The sequence below is a fragment of the Triturus cristatus genome, chromosome 6, assembly GCF_964204655.1.
Source record: "Triturus cristatus chromosome 6, aTriCri1.1, whole genome shotgun sequence".
Lineage (NCBI taxonomy): Eukaryota > Metazoa > Chordata > Amphibia > Caudata > Salamandridae > Triturus > Triturus cristatus.
Window position 1 is genome coordinate 1768903986 of NC_140589.1, and position 22521 is coordinate 1768926506.

General features: G+C 44.4%; 1 protein-coding gene across 1 annotated transcript in view; it reads left to right on the forward strand.

Annotated features, from left to right (window-relative positions):
* The window catches only part of KIF13B (kinesin family member 13B), a 712974-nt gene that overhangs the window by 255675 nt on the left and 434778 nt on the right, over positions 1 to 22521 (forward strand). The window contains exon 6 of the mRNA XM_085613040.1: positions 3195 to 3375. Coding sequence (XP_085469166.1) covers positions 3195 to 3375 — 181 coding nt within the window. The remainder of the gene's footprint in view (positions 1 to 3194; positions 3376 to 22521) is intronic.

A 22521-nucleotide genomic window follows, 5' to 3' on the forward strand; every position in this document is an offset into this window, starting at 1 on the left:
ACCATCACTGTTACCATCGCATTCATAGACTTTTTTTGGGGCAATGAAAGAATGCCCCCCTACCATTCACTACCTTATGATGCCAACATAATGGCTAGCGTCCATTACAATTTCCAATTCTTCTTGTATTCTATCTTCCTTAAATGAGATAGCCTTTTGGGGCTAAACATGTGTTGGCTGCATCTGTGTGTAATGACTGTAAGGAATACATTTACAAGCATTAAATGCTCAACTGAGTCATGGATGTTGGTTGGACTGTTGGTTATAGCCTGGGAAGGAGGGCGGCAATGTGGTTGCTACATCTGGGCCTGTTATACAGTGCTCTGGCCATCTTCTTCCCCTGCCCGGCCCCCCACCCCCTCCTCCTCACTTGTGTCCCGACACCAGTGTGTGGGCTGCCATACAGAAGCAACAAGCGACTCGGGTAGCATCTCTTAACCCCCTATCCGACTGCTACCACCCCTTATACGCACACGTCCACCACGACTCCAGGAGCCTTAGCAGACCTTTGGTTAAGGTTAATTGATTAGATTGCGATTAAAGGGTCCCCGGCTCCTGGTGATATTAATTTTGCACTGGTTTTGGCGCAGTAGAGTCGCCCTGGGATACATCACTGATATACTGTACTGATGCATACCTATTGAAACTGCACCACACTGTGTGTTGAAGTATGTATATCGCAACATTTAATAAATAGATCTGGTGACAAAAAAATGCTCATCTGAGTTACATTTCAGTTACATTTTGATTGTGGTATAAATGATTGAGTGCTCCTATACATACTTTTTCTTTTGTTTACTAGCTAGAGCCATAAGGCCAAAACTTAGGCGCCACCTGTAGATAGCCGGTGCCAACCAGATCTTGCTTTAACTTACGGACTACAATCTCGAATGTGCAGCAGTTTCATCATCAGTGCTTCCTATCTCTGTATACACCTTCGTGCAAGGCGGTTACCAAAAGATCTGGTTTGCAAGAATCTGACTTATCAGCAAAACGCTCATCGACTTGCATAATTAGTAGGTTTACTGTTTTGAAAAACTGTTTACAATTCAAATGCTAAATTGTCCCACTGTACTGGGGTTGAAAGCAGAGGTAGAGTTGGCAGATTTCACTAAACGTCTTCTGCAGTTTGTTGGCAAAATGTATATATGAATAAAATTACGCAGGGTGAACATTTCCATCCTTCTGAGAACCAAATTCGCACGAAACCTCAGCAAGCGTTTATTTGTTGACATTAAAAGGGCATTAACTATCCTCTTCCCATGGTCCTAGTCTCCCCATATATTTCAAGTACTCTGTGGGGTCACTGTGGTGACTTTTTATCGAGAAGAGTAAATGTCTGATTGGCTTCAGAGACTGGTGATGCACTTATGAGTCACAGCAGGCGGTCAGTGCACTCCACCCAAGTACATCCGGTGCATATGAATGACCGCACCAGCCTCTTGCCAATTGGGACCAAAATATACACCCCAGAGAATACTTAACTGTTTCATAGATGATATAAATCACACAACACTGTGCTGCATTCCTTCCTCAGCGAAATGGATCTTTTTTGATGCATCTGTGTATATAAATGTATGACACATAATGGGTATCGCAGGGAAATGCCTGTTGAAAACAGCTAGTGAAATACTGGACGCCACACTCTTTGGAGTTATGTGGTAAAAAGAAGAGAACAGTATTTAATTATGTAGTTAAGAAAGCATTGTTTTGGAAAAGAACACCCTTTATAGTGTTAAGAGCATATTGTGTCTGTAGAAGAGAGGGGGTGTTGAAGCTGTTCTCTTCCAGTTGCAGCTAACAATGTGCATTGCTTGGATTCAGAATGTTTAGTTTTGTTTCCCTTTCATGAATAAAATGTTCATTAAACAGTGGTCTGGACCAGAATGATGTGATTTATGTGGCTATGGTATTTACAGCATAATTATGGGTTCGCCATGTTTTCCACAATCTGCTGTATAGTTTGCAGATTTTATGTATTGTACTTGGGAAGTTTGGTCTTGACATATTTGTATGTGGTCTCCTGCTTCCATCCATTACATTTCATTTGTTGTGGGGGCTAATATATTCTATTGAGCTAGTAAAAAAAATATGATGAAGATGTTCATTGGTGTTATTGACCACAAAATAACATTCAGCGTATGCCCCTGACACCTAATGCACATTAGAACATTGGAATGTTGGAAGCTCCATTGAAAATAATGGAGTGTTCCGGGCTTCTAATGGCTGGTAGAAGCCCGGAGCTCCGACATTCCAATGTTTCTTTGTTCACAGCTCTGGCTGTGAACAAAGGCTTCAGGGAGCCTGAGGGGATTTCAATCCCCTCGGGCTCACTAAGCCTTTGTTTTATTTGTTAGAACATTCTGCCACTAGAGGGCAGAATGTTCTAATAGCCTTATAGCCCTTCGTAGCTGGGCTATACCGGCTATTAAAGTCCCGCTCCCTTTTTAAAGTCCCTCGCTTTCGGGAGCGGGCCTTTAATAGCCGGTATAGCCCGCTACCGTGGGCTATAAGGCTATATTAGAACATTGGAATGTTGGGAGCTCCAGTGAAGACAATGGAGTGCTCCAGGCTTCTACGGGCTGCTAATGTTTTACAAAGGCCTCTCGGAGCTCGAGGGGATTTAAATCCCCTCGAGCTTTGAGAGGCCTTTGTTTCATTTGTTAGAACATTCTGCCCTCTAGTGGCAGAATGTTCTAATAGCCTTATAGCCCTTCGTAGCAGGGCTTGTTAAAGTCCCTCGTCTTCGGGAGCGGACCTTTAATAGCCGGTATAGCCTGCTGCCGCGGGCTATAAGGCTATAATAACCTTCCCTTATTTTTCCTATTTTTTATGATTCCAGTTTATATGACTAATATAGCATAAAAGCCTTTACCACAACTGCTGCATAAGTGTTTTTTTTAAACTTCCCATGAGAAGGTTATGGGGCCTGAAATACTCTTTATTCAGCATGTTTCCGTCAGGACTGGTGCAAAACCTTGTTCCCTTTTCTTGCCTTAACACTCACACTACCATCCCGCTGTTCTCCAGGTCTATTACCAAAGTAATCCATCAGTCTCCCACTTTCTGTGAAAGAAAATATTTCGAAATTCAAATCTAGTGGTTCTTCAAACCAACTGGTACAAAAGTTTCACATATGCCATTTATGGATATGTGACTAATTATTGTTCATTGATTTTTATTTTTTTCCCCAGGGTCCGGAAAGTCCTACACGATGATGGGCACAGCTGACCAGCCGGGACTCATCCCTCGGCTTTGCAGTACCCTTTTTGAGAGGACGCAGACCAAGGAGACGGAGGAGCTCAGTTTTAAAGTGGAAGTGTCCTACATGGAGATCTACAATGAGAAAGTCCGGGACCTCCTGGACCCCAAAGGGTAAGAGTGGAGTGCGGCTACGAAGGAACGGTAGTCAAGCATGGCTTATGCAGTCTGTGTTAGGGGTTTCTTTATTCAAGTTTATTCTCAAAATAGTTCTCTTCAAATAGGTTTGCCTCTAACCCACCCAAATCAGTGGGCCTCACCATTATTATGTCCCCCTCCCCCATTTAAGTATTTTCACAGCGACTTACCTCAAATAACTAATTTAGTCCTCTGGAAAATAGGCTTTGTTGCTATTTTTTTTTTCTTTAAAGCCGAAATTATTTTGTTAAGAGGAAAAACGTGAATGTGCCTAGGTTGAGATAGTATTACCAACAAGAAAGGCAGTGTGAATTCTTAGCTTTATCCCTAATTTAGTCAGAATTGGGTAAACTCGACTTGTTTCAGGCGATCAGAAGAACTTTTGTAAAGATGTTTCATCACATACAACAATCCATGAAACAAACTGTTGTACTTTATTTGTACAAAGATAAAATACATTCTGATACGGTTCTTGCATAATAAGAAAAGGTGAATGGATAATGGGTAAATAAGGATCATATGGACCATGTTTATAGTCTCTTAGTACAGCTAGTTTTATCTCCAGGCTCCCCTGTTACTCAGATCATACATTTTTGCATCGCATTTACCTTACACCAGTATTGTTGTATAAAATAGTTCCTTCAGCAAGCCCTTGTTGTAGGACATGCCAAGAGGCATGTGCTGATTTATTCATCTAGTCTGGTGCTTCATAGCAGTACAAGACTACTGAGTCCAAGTATATGGACAAACCTGGATTAAATGGTAGGTTATGGCATCAGTCAGTGTGCTCCTTGTCCTGCTGGGGCTTGTCAAGCATGTGCTGAAATTGACCAGGAGTTTGGCTGTGCTGGCCACACTTCTAGCTGAATGTAGAGTTGTATAGCGTGGTTCAGGAACGCGGCTCATTTGCTGCAGGATTGGTTAGGACATATAGCTGTTTGCAACGATTGAGTATAGACGTATGCCTCACTACAGCCAAAAACTTCAAGGCTTAGGGATATATGGGGCTTGTTAGGAAATTGCTCATCTGAGGAGTGTGGTCTGGACTGCTCCCATGGGAGTGTTGTCTTGGTTGGGATCTGAGCAGTCAAATGCTGCCACGGAACCTGTGTGGGGCTCAGAACACTGGCAGATGGTATACACACACAAGTAGTTCTCGCTTTTACAGATATAACACTTCTTTACTTTGGCATTCATCATTTCAGGTGACTGCTCTAGACTGTAGGACTGGAGCAATCTATGGATATGTCTTTAAATGTTGGCTTTCTAAATGGAAAATATGGAACTTAAAATGCGGGATAACTGTTTTGTTGTTGTTGGTTGAGGTTATTATGTGTTGAATTTAGAATGTTTATAGTTCTAAGCTCTGTGCGTTGCAAGTAATGGAATATTGTATTTGATAAAATAAAAATACATTTTGCTACCATATAGCCTTTATACTCTCTTAACTAGTCCAATACTGTTCTGTAGGTCTTGCTGTAGCTACCTGCATATTCTTCCTCTGCCCACAGCACCAGACACTGGCCCTGGTAACTGAGGCTACCATCCTGAAGGGAATTCTGCCAGCTTGACTGATACAATAAATCTGGTTCCTCTAGTAAACGTTGCCTCTCCTCTGTGTCAATGTCCCCAGGTTCTCTGGACTCTTAGAGTGCTATATGGAACAGGAGTAAATGCGAATTGCTGGAGTGTTTTACTGGGTCTGCGACTCCATAGTTATTGGCACTTAACTACTTCTCTGCAGCCTCATGCTGCTGACACTATTTCTGTGCAGTTGTATGTGCCCTGCACAGCTATGCTCGCAAGCCAATATTCTAAACATGGATAACTTTGTTTAGAAAGGTCAGCTCACATGGGCTCGAGGATGGGTGTAGATAAGGAGATCTGGCACAGGTGGGCAAACCAATAAATGTACATCGAGAGACGAACCAGAGCCGAGCCAAGGGTCTGGCTCGGATTTTAGAGCCAGTGCACGAGCTGAGCCCTGAAAATTATGGCTATGTAAATCACACAACAAACGTGGGGTAAAATATGATAAAGTTGCTTCAATATTCGAAAAAGTATATATTTGAGGCATATGTGGTTGTAGGTACACATGTTGTGCATACTCCTGCCGTCTAGTGTTGGGCCCGGATATGTACAAGTTGTTTTTCTTCGAAGAAGTCTTTCAAGTCACAAGGTACTATGACTCCTCCACTCCCTGGTAATGCATATGGTCACCAACTTCATTGTTGGACTGTTTTTTTTTTTTTCCGCCGTCTGGTTTGGACATGTGCTCCGGTACAACACGGTCGCAGTGCACTGTTTGGTCGCCATCCGTCTGTATTGTTTTCCTTTTTCTCTCTCCTCTCGGATCGTCTGTTTAAGCTTCGCTGGGCGACTTTCGGGTCAACTTTGGCCCACATGAGCCTTCGCCATTCGGGGCCTCCTTCCATCAACCATCTGCGTCTCTCCACCATGTCTTGACGGTGACGGAATGTACGCCATTTTGTTACTGTCCTTGCTGCCACGCAAACCCTCGGACTGAGATCCATCAGATTTGTAATTTATGTCCGTCTCCCGAACACAACGAGGATGCCTGCAAGGCCTGTTGCTCCTTGCAATCCAAGAAGACCCTTTGAGACCGTCGGGCTCGATGTCTCGAGATGTCTTGTAGGAGAGGAGACTACACACTGGACCTCTTCGGTTCAGAGGACCTCAATGGGGAACATTGCCCACAACCTTATGCAGCAGATGAGGGAACCTTTTCCCCCGCTGACAGCTCTGGCTCCAATCTGGAGATTGAGGACTTGCTTCTGGCGCAGCCTGCTGTGAGTACAGACTTCCCTCCCTCTCTCAACCGCTCGCATTCAGAAATATTCAGTATAAGGATCATCCTGCCACTCTGGAACCTCAGAGACTGACTGCTGGACCACCACTGCCTTCTGGTTATGCTCAGCACCGACCACCACCTTCGAGCGTAACACTCTGCTTCTGCTTGATACTGAAAAAACTGTTGAGGCCAGCCCATTGGACGGCAACCACATCCACCTCACGCCAACACCTTCGGCGTCAAAATCAAAAATGCCCTCGGAGCTGAAAACATCGGCACTGACATCGAAGACCGGCCCCTACTCTGGCGCAGTCGAACCAATCTTCCACAAGCTTAAGACAAGATCGGCACCAGGCAGAAACATCTCGTCATCCTCCCCCCATATAGACTGGATCCTAGCCCACCCTCCAGGGTCTGGTGCTCAACCCTTGAAGGATCAGCTATTGTGTTTTTTGTTAGAAAGTTTGGACTTGCCTCCTCCTCCTCCCAAACAGTGCAAGAAGGCAGTCAAGGCTTCTACACCTTTGCCCTTTTCTCCTCCTCCACCTCGCCCCTCTCCACAATGCTCACCTTATCCGTCCACCTTTCCAGGCATCCCCCATCCTTACACACCTCTGGGTTCACGTCACTCAGACATTAGGGGCCAGGGGGAGGGGATACATTCAACACTTGGGTGATCCTTGGGACACCTATAATGTTGTCCCAACAGTGAAACAAAGATCCCGACCTGTACCCTGCACTTTCCTTCCCTCCTGATGACCCCACATCATAGCATGAACTGATTGATCGGGCTGCCTCCTTCCACAAGGTGAATCTCCACACTGAGCCTTTGGAGGAGTACTTTGTCTTTGAGACTCTCTACTGCACCCACCGCTCTGCTCAGTACTTCCCTATGCTCAAAGGCATGCTGCGGCACACCCCAGACATCTTACCCATCTGCTCCATAATTATCACACCTAAGGGTGTACAAAAAATACAAATCTTGCCCTTCTTGACCCCCTGAACATTCATGGTCGGCTACCGCCGGGCTCTGTAGTGGTCGCCACCACATGTAAGAGGGCTAACCCTCAAGCTACTTGTAATGCCCCTCCACCAGATAGAGAGTAAACGGATAGATACTGCAGGTAAGATATTAGCTGCGCAATTGGCCAACCATTGGGCTGCTCTCTAGGTATGCCCATTGGAATGAGATGGAGAGCTCCTCCAACATCTCCAAGAGGAGCACAGGAAGAGGGGCTATGAGATCGTGTCTGAGGGAAAGCAGATCTCCAACACCACTATCTGCTGTGCGCTAGAGGGGTCAACTCCTTTTATGCAGACTTACCTGGCTCTGTATCTCTGGCTTCAAGCTGGAAGCCCAGCACAACTTGCTCAACCTGCCGTTCGAAGGCCAACATCTGTTTGGACCGCAGGTTGACCAGATGTTGGAAAAAATAAAGAAAGATATGGTAGACACCTAAAGCAATGGGTGCCCTACAGATACCTATTCTTTGCGGGTCCGTTAACTGTACGCCTTACTGTGGAGGCTCAAAGACCACCTCCTCTGAGGCCTCCACATCACACGAACGTCCACAGGCCAAACAGCCCACTCTTTAGAGGGTCCTTTAGAGGCAACAACTCAAGACCGGGGTAAGGTCTCTCCCCCAAAGGAGCGGTCATCACCACTAAGCCCGGACTTGCCTCTCCTCCCCCTTGATCGTAGAACACCTATCGGGAGGCGCTTCCAAAGGTTTTTTTCCAGCTTGGCGGATCGTCACCTCCGACCAGTGGGTGTTGGATAATATCCACCATGGTTATTGTCTGGAGCTCACTTCCACACCTTCCACCATTCCACCTCACTAACAGAAACTCTCCCCAGAAGCAAGGCTTGTGAGTATACTCTCTCTACTTTCTCATTCCTAAAAAAGATGGTTCCCTTTGACTCATTCTGCACAAATACATTCTTTCAGAGCACTTCCACATGGTTACTCTTCGGGTTGTCATCCCGCTGCTACAACAAGGCGACTTCATGGCTGCTCTCAACCTGAAGGACACTTATTTCCAGCGGAAAGCATTACCAGTTCAAGGGGCTCCACTTTGGGGTCACCACTGCACCCAGGATGTTCACCAAGTGCTTTGCAGTAGTGACTGTGCATATGTGCAGGCAAGGTATTCATGTCTTCCCCCTATCTGGACGACTGGCTCATCAAGAGTGCCACTCGTCAAAACTGCAGTGAACACGCTCTGCTCACAATAAACCTCTTTCACCAACTGGGGTTTACCATCACTGCTATAAAATCCCATGTCCAACCGTTCCAGATACAGCCCTGTCCCCGGGAAATCCTCAACTCAGAAGTTGGCATGGTTTATCCAAATGCTTCCAGAATACAGTCCTTCTAGGCACTAATACCTCCCAACCAGGCCACCAAGTCAGGGTCAGGACAGTCATGTGCCTCCAAGGCATGATGGCCTCCTGTAGGGCCATAGTCCCCTATGCCAGGTTACACATGCATCCGTTGCAGGAGTGCCGGGCGCACCAGTGGTCTCAAGCGGCTGGTCATTGGGGCGATTTAGTGTTGATCATCCGCCGCACTTGTTGTGCTGTGCAGTGGTGGAACACCAACAACCTGTTGCAAGGGTGGCCTTCTCTCAATCCAGTTCTACAGAGGACCATTACAACATTCTCCTCCCTTACGGGATGGGACGTGCACTTACAGGATTTGTACTGCTCTGTGGAAATATGGATTTTTCTGGTCAGTTATGTCCCCTATCTTGGACCCCAACGGTTCCATGTGCATGTCACAAGTACATGTATGTTCCCTCCAGTTCCAGTTATGAAGACGCAAATACATGTGCGTCCACCGTCAACATGTCCTTTGACAGATCCGCCATGAATAGGCCGGATATTCCATTCCTAAATATGAAAGGCCACCGGCTTTATATGGTTCACTTATGCCACTTTACAGTCCAGGCAAGTAGGCCCTGATTCTGTCATCAAAACTCCTCTTGCCTTCTGCCTCTGAAAGCTCCAGTCCGAGCCTGCATCTGTGACCATGAACTTTGTCTCATTCTCTGCGCGGCTCACGAAGCCTGACATCAGCCTACTCTCTGCCAAGAACTGTATTTCACCTTCGAATTATCTACCTTCCCCTCAGCCGATGCATTCCTGTCTAGTATTTTAAGTAAACATCCTTCCAGCTACCGAGCAAAAGGCTCGACTTCTCTGTCCTCATGCAAGTAATTCATAGCCCTGTTACCATGGAATATTCCTACCCCCTCGCTTCCAGTGTAGACACTTAGACGCTTGTACACGCACGCACAGTCAGTATAGAATAGATTCTGTCCGAGAGTCCTTCTTTTATGGATAACATAGTTCTTTAAACATAGGATGTTAGATATGATTTGGGATTAGGTTGACTTGACCCCTCAGACTTCTTGTCTCCACATGTAGAGCTAAATGTCAAGTCCCCGTCACCCCCTAGTTACACGTCACTTACACGTCATACTGCTGCGCGCGCATTTAGGCCAAGTATTATCTTATAGATCCACCTATGTATGACATCATAACCAATCATGTTCCTTTTTACTCATTATTACACCCATTTTCGGTTACGCAGACCAAACGTCAATTTCCTTATCAATTGTTACGCCTACTGTATTCACTTCATTATAATGTATGTACTATAAAAGTTATTTCTTGTCAATAAAGTATGTACTTCACTTCCTGAACCCCCGTGGTGATGGAACTTGAAGCATCCGATTATAATCGATTATTGGAATAAAGCCCATTCCGAAACTCTAATATCACGGATTCTGCCTCTCATTTTACTGAGCTATTTTATAATGTTTCTGTATCAAATTCAGTCCCGGTAAAGGAATTTTTATTTACCACATGATGGCGCCCGAATAGGGACACTTTCTCATCTCACGCGCCGGCGGTGAGTTGCAGGCCCGGTCTCCTGCCACAGCTGGACGGACAATAACGCGTACCAGCAGGATTTCCTGTATCTCCCTCCAGTCAAGCGGGGGCGACTGAGACTGCGATCAACACCCAGACGAGGCGGTGAGAAGTGCGAAGTATCCTGACCAGAGCCTAGCTGAGAGAGCAAGATCCGAGGTATACAGAGACCCACCAGTCCGAAGTCAAGCCCAGTGTCCGACGAGTCGAGTCGAGTCCAGTCCGGTTCAAGTTCAAGTTACTGAGGCCTTCCGTTTCCGAAGCTACCCGGTGAGTACCATTGCTGGGGAGGCATTTCTGACGTGCACATAGGTTGTGCCGGTCAAGACGGGTTTGGGTACACAAATCCGGTCTGCACTGTTTTAGCAGTGTATCTGTACTGTTTAGCAGTATATCAAGTATTCCGAAGTATCTAGTTATTGTCAAGAATTAAGCATGGTGATTAGTTATGCAGACGATCATCATTGTTGTTTCAGTTAAAGGTTTAATGTTTTAATGTTTAATGTGTTAAACGTCCTGCATATTGTGGTATGAATGGTTGTTCATTAAGTGTGCTTTTTTATTAAGTGTGTTCAAGATTAAGTATCAGATCAGTTGTCAATATGCCGCTCTTTTCGAAATTAAGACAGATCACTACTAGAAAAGGGGTACTTGAAGAAGCCGTCCCTATTCCTCCTAGGGATACTCCAGGGCACTTTATGTATCACAAACATGGCTTAGACGCTATATTATTTCTTGATTTATGGGTAGACTATACCAAGGGATTACCAGAAAGTCAGAGGTGGCCCGCAGCGGGGACCTGGGATGCAGAGTGCATCATGAAAGTCGAGGAAGAGTTATGGAAAAGGAAAGTCAGACAGTCACAGAAAGACGCCGTTGAGTTATGGCGTAAAGAATCTCATAGACGTACGGAAAAAGCACGTAGACAGGAAGAGAAGAGTAAAGAAAGTTCAAGCAAAGTTCAAGACAATCTATTAATTAAGGAAGGTATCCGAGTGAAATCAGAACAAGTAGACGGACAAAGAAATGCCCTTATGAATGGTATGTATCCCCTTCTGGCCGAAGGATTACCTAAGGCTACTCCAGAGATACCGAAAGACTTGCCACCCCCATTATTCCCAATCAAGGTACATCCTAAGGGGCATCCTAGAACCGCAGAAGATGTTTTTCTTTCCTCATATTTAGATGACGCAGCTCCCGAGTATGCTAATTCCGTCCCACGTAGACCGCATACCAGGGAGGTCCAACGCCAAGATCCAGCACCCGTATCCCTACAGCAACAAATCGAGTCACAAGTTCCGGCAAGCACATCTGTTTCTGCATCTGTTCCTACAGGTACTTCTATAGCTAAGTCCACACCTATAGTTGCTGTGTCACGTTCGACGAATCCTTTCACACCCGACGCCCCAGACGGGGCCACGGGAGGTGCTACCAATATTTTTTCTACGCCACCTAGAATAAATAAACTTATTTTTCAAGAGTCAGCGCATTCACGTACACCCAAATTCGTAAGTGATCGTACGCTTAAGGAACTTCTTATAGATTGTAGATATGACCCGGTGCTCGGTAAAGAGGACGAAATGATCCTGGCATCATTACGTATCAGACGAGCCGCAGGGTATTTAGCGAAGCTACCAGGAATGACTGCGCATCTAGATAAAATATATCATTTTGTTCAAACAGGGCGAGATCCAGAATGTATTAACAGAGCTATGGAATACCAGAAAGTAGAGATACAGGGGGAACTGTTACGTTTCCTCATAAACTGTGTGATCAGAAATCAAGACCGACCGGGGGTAGATCCGGAAGCAATGAAAATTCTTACAAAATGGAGCCAGAATATATCAGAAGGGAGACACGATAAGCAAAATTGTATAATAGCCATGTGCCGAAAGATCCGTAAAGAAATAGAACGCCTACACGAGGAGAGATTAGAGACAGACGAGTTCGAACAAAGCGAGGAAGAAGGGTCAGGACTGCCCGCAGGACAGTCGGACACCATAGCCTATGTAGGTAGAGGAAGATCTTGTAATAGGGATCAGACTAGATGTCATACTGACTCAATACGTCCAATATGTCCAGATAATGACAGGAATTTCCAAATACCTATAATTAACATAAGGTCTAACGAGCATTCGTTCCAAACCGCCGACAAACTACTCCGAGAACGAAGGGGTTATCATTTTCTCGATTCTATGGATGAACAAGATTTAGCAAGGGCAGCTGTCCATTGGGTGGACAGTCCCGGAAAATATAGTGATGAGACAGTAGTACGCACATTTTTGAATCTCACCCCAGATGAGCAGAGGTTACCTGGGATTTATATGATTCAACAACTCATTATACTATATCAGAGTCAGCATTCGGACCCTGGTCCCTTACCTGACATATTGACTGAATTGCTTATGAATAAATGGAGAGGTCCAGGTACTAAATTAATTAAAGAAATTCTAGTATCAAGAAAGCAGTATATTCTTTTTGTATGCTCAGAGCATGTCTCATTGCCTGTCAAGGAAAGAACCACGTATCACCTGGATAGACAGAATCCCTTACGAGAAGTACACCCAATAAAAGGCGAGGACAATCAGTTTAAACGCGTATTTGTATATACGCCCATATCGAAAATAGAATTGTTAGAAATGAAGAAAGTGGTACCCAGTCATGACAAAGACCCAGCGGGTTTTCACCGAGAAATTAAAGACATGTTACTCATGGGAGAGTATACCTACCCCGACATTATGACAATATTAAAGGTGTTGATGCCTGCTGGCATTTATGAGAAACTCAAGGAAAAAGAGTGGGAGGTAGGTGACCAAAAGATAGAATGGTCAGCATTAGAAGCAGAAGAAAGGGCCCGAGGTCCAGGTTCGGGGCTTGGGGACAAAACTAAAGCACTACCAGGTCTACTAGTACAGGTACTGCCACGTTTATTAACTACGAAAAAGGAAGATTGGGGTACAATTTCAGCCTGTAAACAGAAGCAAGATGAAGACACTAGCGATTACTATGCCCGATTCGAGAAATGTTTTGGTATAAATAGTGGCATAAAAGCAAGTAGCGAATCATACCCGCATCTGTTCGTAACAAAATTGGTGGAAAATGCCCTGCCCCCAGTAAAGAATAGAGTATTAAAATTCGAGAGTACCTGGCAAGGTAACACTCCAACACAAATGTTACAAATGTTACAGTACCACCACAATAGAATTAGAGAGGAACAAGAACATGAACACAGACGCATGAAAGACACGAAAATGAAAATGCTAGTTTCCCAGACAGTTCCAGCTGAAGGACATAAAAAGGGTATGACACATTCCGATTCAGCAGGACCTGTAAAAGGGACATGCAATTATTGTAAAAAGCCAGGTCATTACGTACACGATTGTCCAGTGCTAAAACATAATATCGCCATAGGTAAAACACAAGAAAGATCACGGCCACTAAGACAAGATCAGAATGAACAAGGAGCTATGCAGCATGCCCAGGCCATGCCAGCCGCACAACAGCCAATACAGTTTGTGCCAGCTGCACCACCGTTGCCTGTTGCTGCCACACAGACAACAACACGACAAATGTATCAGACCGCACAGTATGAATATCCCGAGTATCAGCGTTACGCATGAACTAGCCTAGAGAGGGAAGTTGACTTACCCCTTATCGAGATTCCTGTAGATCAAGAAGGACCTTATGTACATAGTGAATTATTAGGTCAAGATAGAAAATTTTTACTCGATACAGGGGCAAGTCGAACAACTATAAAACGTAGTGAAGTTCCAGGGGCACCCCTCTCAGGCTCTCAGAATATTTCCCTTGGTTTTTCAGGAAAACCTATTGTTAATGAAGTATCACAGCCTCTTCCACTTGCGATAGGACCTCTGACCCGAACTACAGATCTATTGCTTACTAAATCATGTCCAGAAAACTTGTTAGGAATAAAAACGTTGAAAGCCCTAGGAGCCATAATATGTTGTTCTCCGGAAGGAGTAAGGTTGTTTTTACGTGATTTTAAAGGTCACTATGTATCTAGAGACATGGATCCCCGACTGCAGACTTTACCTACACATCTATGGGCACAAGGCCCTACTGATGTTGGTTGCATGAATATTACACCATATCGAGTCACACTAAAGGCAGGAGTGGTGCTACCACGAATGCGACAATACAAGTTACCACCAGATGCTGTAGCGGCTTTACTACAAATCATTGACGAGCTCATTGCCCAAGGAGTAGTTGTAGAAACAGACTCCAATGTATGTAATTCACCGATAATTCCGATTCTTAAACGAACAGATCCTACAGCTCCGCCAGTATATCGATTGGTTATTGATCTGCGCGAGTTAAACAAATGTATTGTGCCACAATTTCCTGTGGTCCCAGATATCTCGTCATTATTGACAGCTATTGATTCCGAAGCCACATTCTTTACTGTAATTGATCTCAAAAATGCCTTTTTCAGCGTCCCAATAGATCCGGAAAGTCAATATTTGTTCGGATTTAGTTTAAATGGGCGTAGCTTTAAATTCTCCCGCGCACCTCAAGGATTTACAGAAAGCCCCAGCATCTATAGCCAAGCACTGAAACGAGAACTTGACAGTATCCACATGCCAGTTAACACTGCGCTGCTTCAATACGTCGATGATCTGCTGATCACCACCCGAAGCGAACCCGAATGTGAAAAAGCATCACTGACAGTTTTACAATTTCTAGCCGAAAAAGGGCACAAGGTGTCCCCTTCTAAGCTGCAATTCTGTGTTTCCGCGAGTTGTTTATCTTGGACACTCGCTGTCCAAGGAGGGAAGGCAGCTTACACCCGACCGCATTCAGTTAATAGCTAACATGTCAATACCCAAGACACAAAAGGAGGTGCGGGCTTTCATAGGCCTCACTTCATATTGTAGGCAGTGGATCCCTCAGTATGCATTTCTAGCAAAACCACTCATTCAGTTAACCACACAGGAGGCAGCCACATCGACTGTTCTCCCTTGGACTCAGGAACACACACAAGCTTTTGAAAGCTTAAAGAAAGCTTTATGTCAAGCACCCGTTTTAGCAACGCCATGTTACAGAAAACAGTTTACACTTTTTGTTACAGAGCGCGAAGGTACTGCCTTGTCAGTACTCACGCAAGAACAAGCAGGAGCACGCAAACCATGTGCTTATTTTTCTAGTACATTAGATCCCGTAGCTCAGGCTTTGCCTGCATGCCTGAAATCAGTAGCAGCGACAGCTTTAGCAATCAGACAAAGCGATGCCATAGTGTTAGGACATCCATTGACAGTTCAAGTACCACACGCAGTAGAGGTTCTTGTAAATAGAACGCAAACACAACACTTGACTATAGCGCGACTTACAGGATACGAGCTTACATTGTTTCAGCCACATATAGAAATCAGACGCTGTAACACATTGAATCCTGCCACACTTTTACCAGTAGTCGGAACAGACCCACTAGCCCATGACTGTATTGAAGTTATTACAATAACAACAAAACCCAGACAAGACTTAACCGATGTCCCATTGTCAGATCCAGACCTGACCTTGTATGTAGATGGTTCATGCATGAGAACAAGTACAGGAGAGTTAGTAGCCGCCTACGCAGTCACAACAGATACTGAAGTCATTGAAACTAATCGTATAAATACTTTGTCAGCTCAAGCCGCAGAACTTATCGCTCTGACACAAGCCTGTATTCAAGCCATGAATAAAAAAGTCAACATATACACTGACTCACGTTATGCATTCGGAGTTGTACATGACTTCGGCGTGCTGTGGCGAGAGAGAGGTTATTTAACTTCCCACGGTGCCCACATTCAGCACGGACCCCTCATTCATGCATTATTAGATGCAATACATCTACCCACTGAAATATCAATTATGAAATGTAAGGCCCATACGAAGGTTACTGATATCATTTCCCAAGGCAATGATCTAGCCGACAGAACAGCTAAACTGACTGCTCAAACTCAAACCCCCGACATGACAAAGACAATAGTCCCGACACCGACACATTGTATGACAGTTAAAGATCCTACTCTTGACGTAATTGACATACAGACACATGCTACACCAGACGAAATAAAGAAATGGACTGAATTAGGAGGGATCCAAACGGACCAAGGATGGATGATGAAGGAAAAGTCTGTATGGTTCCTTCCTGATTCAATGGTCCAAGTTATAATTAACACTATACATAGTCCAGCACATCTAGGAGAAAAAGCTATGCTAGACAGCATTCAACACATTTGGTTCAATAAACATTTACGAGCAGCAGCAAAACAAAAGGTCCGTACCTGTATGATCTGTTGTCAGTTCAACCCAGGAAAAAGCGTTCCCGTAGAACAGGGTGGATTTCATACTCCTAATCATCCTTTTGAAGTCCTCCAGATGGATTATATCCAGATGGAACGATGTCGAGGATTCAAATATGTTCTCGTAGTTGTTTGCGCTCTGTCCCGTTGGACGGAGGCGTACCCGGTTTCAGATTACACTGCCCCGACTACTGCCAAACAGTTGGTTCGAGAATTCTTCCCACGATACGGTTTACCACGTGCTGTTTACTCAGATAACGGCCAGCCGTTCTCATCCGAATTAATGAAACACGTTTCACTTCTGTTAGGATATCAGTGGAAATTCCACTGTGTTCGACACCCCGAGGCAGCAGGTCTCGTAGAAAGACATAACCAGATACTGAAAATTAGAATGTCCAAAATATGCAGAGAGAAAGGTGTCGACTGGGTAGTAGCGTTACCAGTTGCACTCTTTTACATGAGAATGGTAGCACACTCTCGAACAGGGCTATCCCCGTATGAGGTGATCTTCGGTAGACCACCGAATATGTGGGGGACGCCTATACCACGCAAAATAACTGATATTGACTGTAATATGCTGACAGATTACTTGGCTTCCTTGATGTCTGCACTACAATCTTCTCGTTCACAGGTAGCTGCAGCCTTTCCCGACAACACTGAGGTGAAACCCCATGACGTTGTTCCGGGTAATCTTGTCTTTGTGAGGAATTTCGACCGAAAGACTCAGCTGGAGCCTAGGTGGAAAGCACCCAAGTTGGTCCTGTTGACCACAAGAACAGCCGTGAAGATCGAGGGCCGCAAGGGCTGGATTCATTCAAGCCACATCAAGAAATTTCATGGACTATCCTCGGATATAGACATTGTGCCCTGCACTCCCTCACAGACTGATACAAAACTCCCTTTTGTTGAACCGAACAAATCTGAAAATTACAAACTAAAGCTTAGGCCCACCAAGTCGAGCAATTTGATTGTTTAAGTCCTCTCCAAGGTGAAGCGGTTGAATTGTCTCTGACATGTATCCCTTGGACCTGAGTAGAGAAAATACCCGAAAAATGTTGAAACGACAGGCGTATTGTAAATCACTGCGTAGCCACTGCATAGTGACATTATTAATTTTGTTTTTATTGAGTCTTTTAATAATTATTACAAGTATGTTGTTGCACATATATTACCCTATTTCTAGACATGTTTATAATGTTGCTGCTGAACATTCTTTTAGTGACTTACCTCCGCATGAATTGTCTTATAGACTTGCGCTGCGCAATAACACTTTCATTAGTATGTTACATCATTCCCATCAGACTAGTAATGCCACCAATTGTTGGGTGTGTGGCCGACTCCCTCCCTATCAGAATTATGAAGGAGTCCTGCCTTTCTTTCCACATCCATTTACACATAATGGCTCCTGTGGAGCATGGTTTAGCTTAATTAATTCCATAGACTCAGACACAGCAGTTTACCAAGATCATTGGGTATGGGGAAATCTGAACCTAGCTTTACTCAAGGTCTGTTACCCTGACAAGGAGGGTCGCCCCAAAAGAACAGGAACTGATCTAGAAAATGAAGTATATGGATTAGGTAATTTTACACCTAATCTCATGATTCTAAATGTCGTATCTGAAATTGAACTAGTCTTACCCACCATGTCAGTATTCCCAGCGAGGGGTGAATTATGTGTAAGAAAGGTTGGTTCCATACATATGGGCCATAGTAAATGCACTACTATAGTAGAATTCAGTGATCAAGGAAAATCTTCATTTAGAGCTTCCCGCCACTCCTACTTTATATGTGGTCAGACTGCATATATGCGTCTACCTCTAGATTGGGATGGTACCTGCTACATAGCATTCCTTTTGCCACCTGTTTTCCTAGCTCCTCCTGATTATTACAGAAATATTCATTTAGTACACAACAGAGAACGGAGAGATCTCCCCATTGTCGATTACACTGAGACGGCATGGGACAAGTATGTAGATTTTAATAAAGGCATCTTTCCCTATATAGGTACTGTTACTAATAGTAAGCTGATACGTAGATTAACTAGAACCCTTGAAGCAGTAGTGAATGAGACTATTTCCGCCTTAGGCAATTTAACGGAAGAGCAGTCTGCTATGCGGATTGTTGTGCTTCAAAATCGTCTTGTCCTTGACGTCATCCTGGCTGATAGGGGCGGAGCCTGTAGGGTCATCGGATCAAGCTGCTGCGTATTCATACCAGAAAATTCGCCATCTGTATATAAAGCCATCACTCGCCTTCATAAGATTGTAAGCCAGATACACCAGAACCCAGGCACTTGGACTTGGTCCAGTTGGTTTTGGAATGCGGTATCAGCCTGGGGATGGAGAGTTTTATCCTTCCTAGGTATTGGCCTTCTCATACTATTCAGTTGCTGTCTGTCTACAATGTGGACCAGCGATTTGTGGTCTGTGTGCCACATCGTGCATTCCACATCAAGATTTTCATTCAAGATCCCGGAAGAAGAAAGAAGAACAAATGATGCTATATGAACAGATCAATGGATTGATGAAGATTGATATCTCTTGAAGGGCAAGTAGGGGACAAGGAGGGAATGTGGAAATATGGATTTTTCTGGTCAGTTATGTCCCCTATCTTGGACCCCAACGGTTCCATGTGCATGTCACAAGTACATGTATGTTCCCTCCAGTTCCAGTTATGAAGACGCAAATACATGTGCGTCCACCGTCAACATGTCCTTTGACAGATCCGCCATGAATAGGCCGGATATTCCATTCCTAAATATGAAAGGCCACCGGCTTTATATGGTTCACTTATGCCACTTTACAGTCCAGGCAAGTAGGCCCTGATTCTGTCATCAAAACTCCTCTTGCCTTCTGCCTCTGAAAGCTCCAGTCCGAGCCTGCATCTGTGACCATGAACTTTGTCTCATTCTCTGCGCGGCTCACGAAGCCTGACATCAGCCTACTCTCTGCCAAGAACTGTATTTCACCTTCGAATTATCTACCTCCCCCTCAGCCGATGCATTCCTGTCTAGTATTTTAAGTAAACATCCTTCCAGCTACCGAGCAAAAGGCTCGACTTCTCTGTCCTCATGCAAGTAATTCATAGCCCTGTTACCATGGAATATTCCTACCCCCTCGCTTCCAGTGTAGACACTTAGACGCTTGTACACGCACGCACAGTCAGTATAGAATAGATTCTGTCCGAGAGTCCTTCTTTTATGGATAACATAGTTCTTTAAACATAGGATGTTAGATATGATTTGGGATTAGGTTGACTTGACCCCTCAGACTTCTTGTCTCCACATGTAGAGCTAAATGTCAAGTCCCCGTCACCCCCTAGTTACACGTCACTTACACGTCATACTGCTGCGCGCGCATTTAGGCCAAGTATTATCTTATAGATCCACCTATGTATGACATCATAACCAATCATGTTCCTTTTTACTCATTATTACACCCATTTTCGGTTACGCAGACCAAACGTCAATTTCCTTATCAATTGTTACGCCTACTGTATTCACTTCATTATAATGTATGTACTATAAAAGTTATTTCTTGTCAATAAAGTATGTACTTCACTTCCTGAACCCCCGTGGTGATGGAACTTGAAGCATCCGATTATAATCGATTATTGGAATAAAGCCCATTCCGAAACTCTAATATCACGGATTCTGCCTCTCATTTTACTGAGCTATTTTATAATGTTTCTGTATCAAATTCAGTCCCGGTAAAGGAATTTTTATTTACCACAGCTCAATGCCAGCGGGAACCCAGGCACCAGGGTCTCTTACCCGGAACTACTAGCTGCTTACCTTGCGTTGAAAGCTTTCCTTCCTCACTTGCTTGGCAAAGTAGTCCTCATCAAGACGGACAACATGACTACCATGTATTATCTTGAGAAGTAAGGGGGCACCAGATCTTCCCAGTTCGATCACCTAGCTTGGAGCATTTGGGTGTGGTCTGTCTGACACTTCCAACGTTGAAGACCCCTGGAGATAGACCTCTTGCCCAAGCTTCGCCTCCAGGTTCCCACACCCACAATCCAGGGACAATGCTCTATAGATGAGTTGGTCAGGAATATTTGCCTATGCTTTTCTTCCTCTCCCACTACTTCCATTTGTGGTTCGGACGCTTCAGCAGACATCACTTGCCTTCATCCTGGTGGCTCCCAACTGGGTATTCCAACCATGGTCCACCTTCCTCCTGCAACCCTTAATGATTCTGCACAAGAGGCTCCACAACAGGCTGGACCTTCTCACGCAGAACCATGGAGAAATCTGGTGCCCAGACCCCAGGTCTCTCAATGTTTCGATCTGACTCCTGAAGTCCTAGAATTTGGGTTCTTTAATCTTCCACCCGAATGCATGAGCATTCTTAAAGAAGCATGCAGGCCTACTACTCATGCCTGTTATGCTGCCAAGTGGAAGAGATGTGCCTAATATTGTCATTCAAAACACATTTACCCTTTAGCACTCAAAGTGCAAGATATTGTCTGCTACCTACTTAACTTGCAAACTTGTGGTTTAGCTTTCACATCCATACAACTGCACTTAGCTCTTGTAGCCACCTAACTTCATAACAGGCAACACATTTATCCTTTCAGAATTCCAGTCATTATTGCTTTTATGGAGGGTCTCAAAAGAGTAATTCCTCCTCTGATTCCACCAGCCCTGACATGGAACCTCAACATTGTATTGACAAGACTCCAAGGCCCTCCGTTCGCACCCCTCCACTCCTATCCCCTCCAGTTTTCTCTCTTTGAAGGTAGCATTTCTGTTCCCCATCACTTCATTCAGGCGTGTCAGTGAGCTTCAGGCACTAACCTTGGAAGAACCTTTCTTTCAGATACACAGGAATAGGGTTGTCCTCGGCAGCAACCCCAGATTTCTCTGTAAGGTGGTCTCACAGTTCCACCTTTGTCAATCCATGTTGCTTTCTCTAGACCCCACAAAAGGAAGGCTCCATCCAAATCGGAAATTGCAAGATGGTTTGTAAAATGCATCCAGACATGCTATGATAAAGCTAAAAGGACCTTGCCCATTCCTTCTAGAGCCACTCCACTCAGGAAAAAAAGGATCCTCAATGATCTATTGCCTTCCTGGGAACTTCTTTATAGCTGACATCTGTAAGGCAGCAACCTGGTCCACACCGCATACTTATACAAACCATTATTGTGTGGATGGACTTTCTCACCAACAAGCTAATATTGGCCAGGTAGTTCCTCTGTACATTTAGTCTACTGCAACTTCCATAGGTTAGCTACTACTTTCTGGGAGGACTGCTTTACAGTCTATGCGCATCAGGTGTACCTACAGCCACACGTGCTTCGAACAGAGAATGTTACTTACCTACTAAGCATCTGTTTGTGGCATGTAGCGCTGTAGATTCACATGCGTCGAACCTCCTCCCCAGACGCCTGTGGACATTGCATTCATCTTTCTATCTCATTTCCCTCTTTCGTTGCATGAACATCTCTCACATCGCTCCGCTTCAGATTCCATCCTCACCCACCTTGCAGGAAAACAATCTAATAATTAAGTTGATGACCATGCACATTACCATCAAGAGGAGGAGTCACGGTTCCTCCTGACTCGAAAAAGTTCTCTGAAAAAACACACATCCTGACCCAGCAGTAGATGGCAGCAGTATACACAGCATGTGAATCTACAGCACTACGTGCCACAACAGATGCTTACTTGATAAGTAAAACATTTCTACTTCAACATGTAAAGCTTTTGAGATTAGTACATCACATTATAGCACTGCACTGACAAGTAAGTACTTATTAAAAGTATGAAGAAAAAAAGAGTATTGTTGAAATAAAATATTTTCCCAAGAAATCACAATTTAAGCATCGAAGCCACGATTTATCCAGGTTTTTCTGGTTTCATTTTGTACAAATCAGCCAGGAAATGAGTATCTGATGTCTTCCCATATGTAAAGGCTTTGTTTTGACCTTTGTGTATTTTTTTTATATAGCATTAACTCCACCCAAAGGCCATATTAGAGCGCTTTACATGTACGCCAGTTACATTACACAATGTCATATTCTTTGCTTATAGGCATGGAGGATTAAGGAATTTGCAC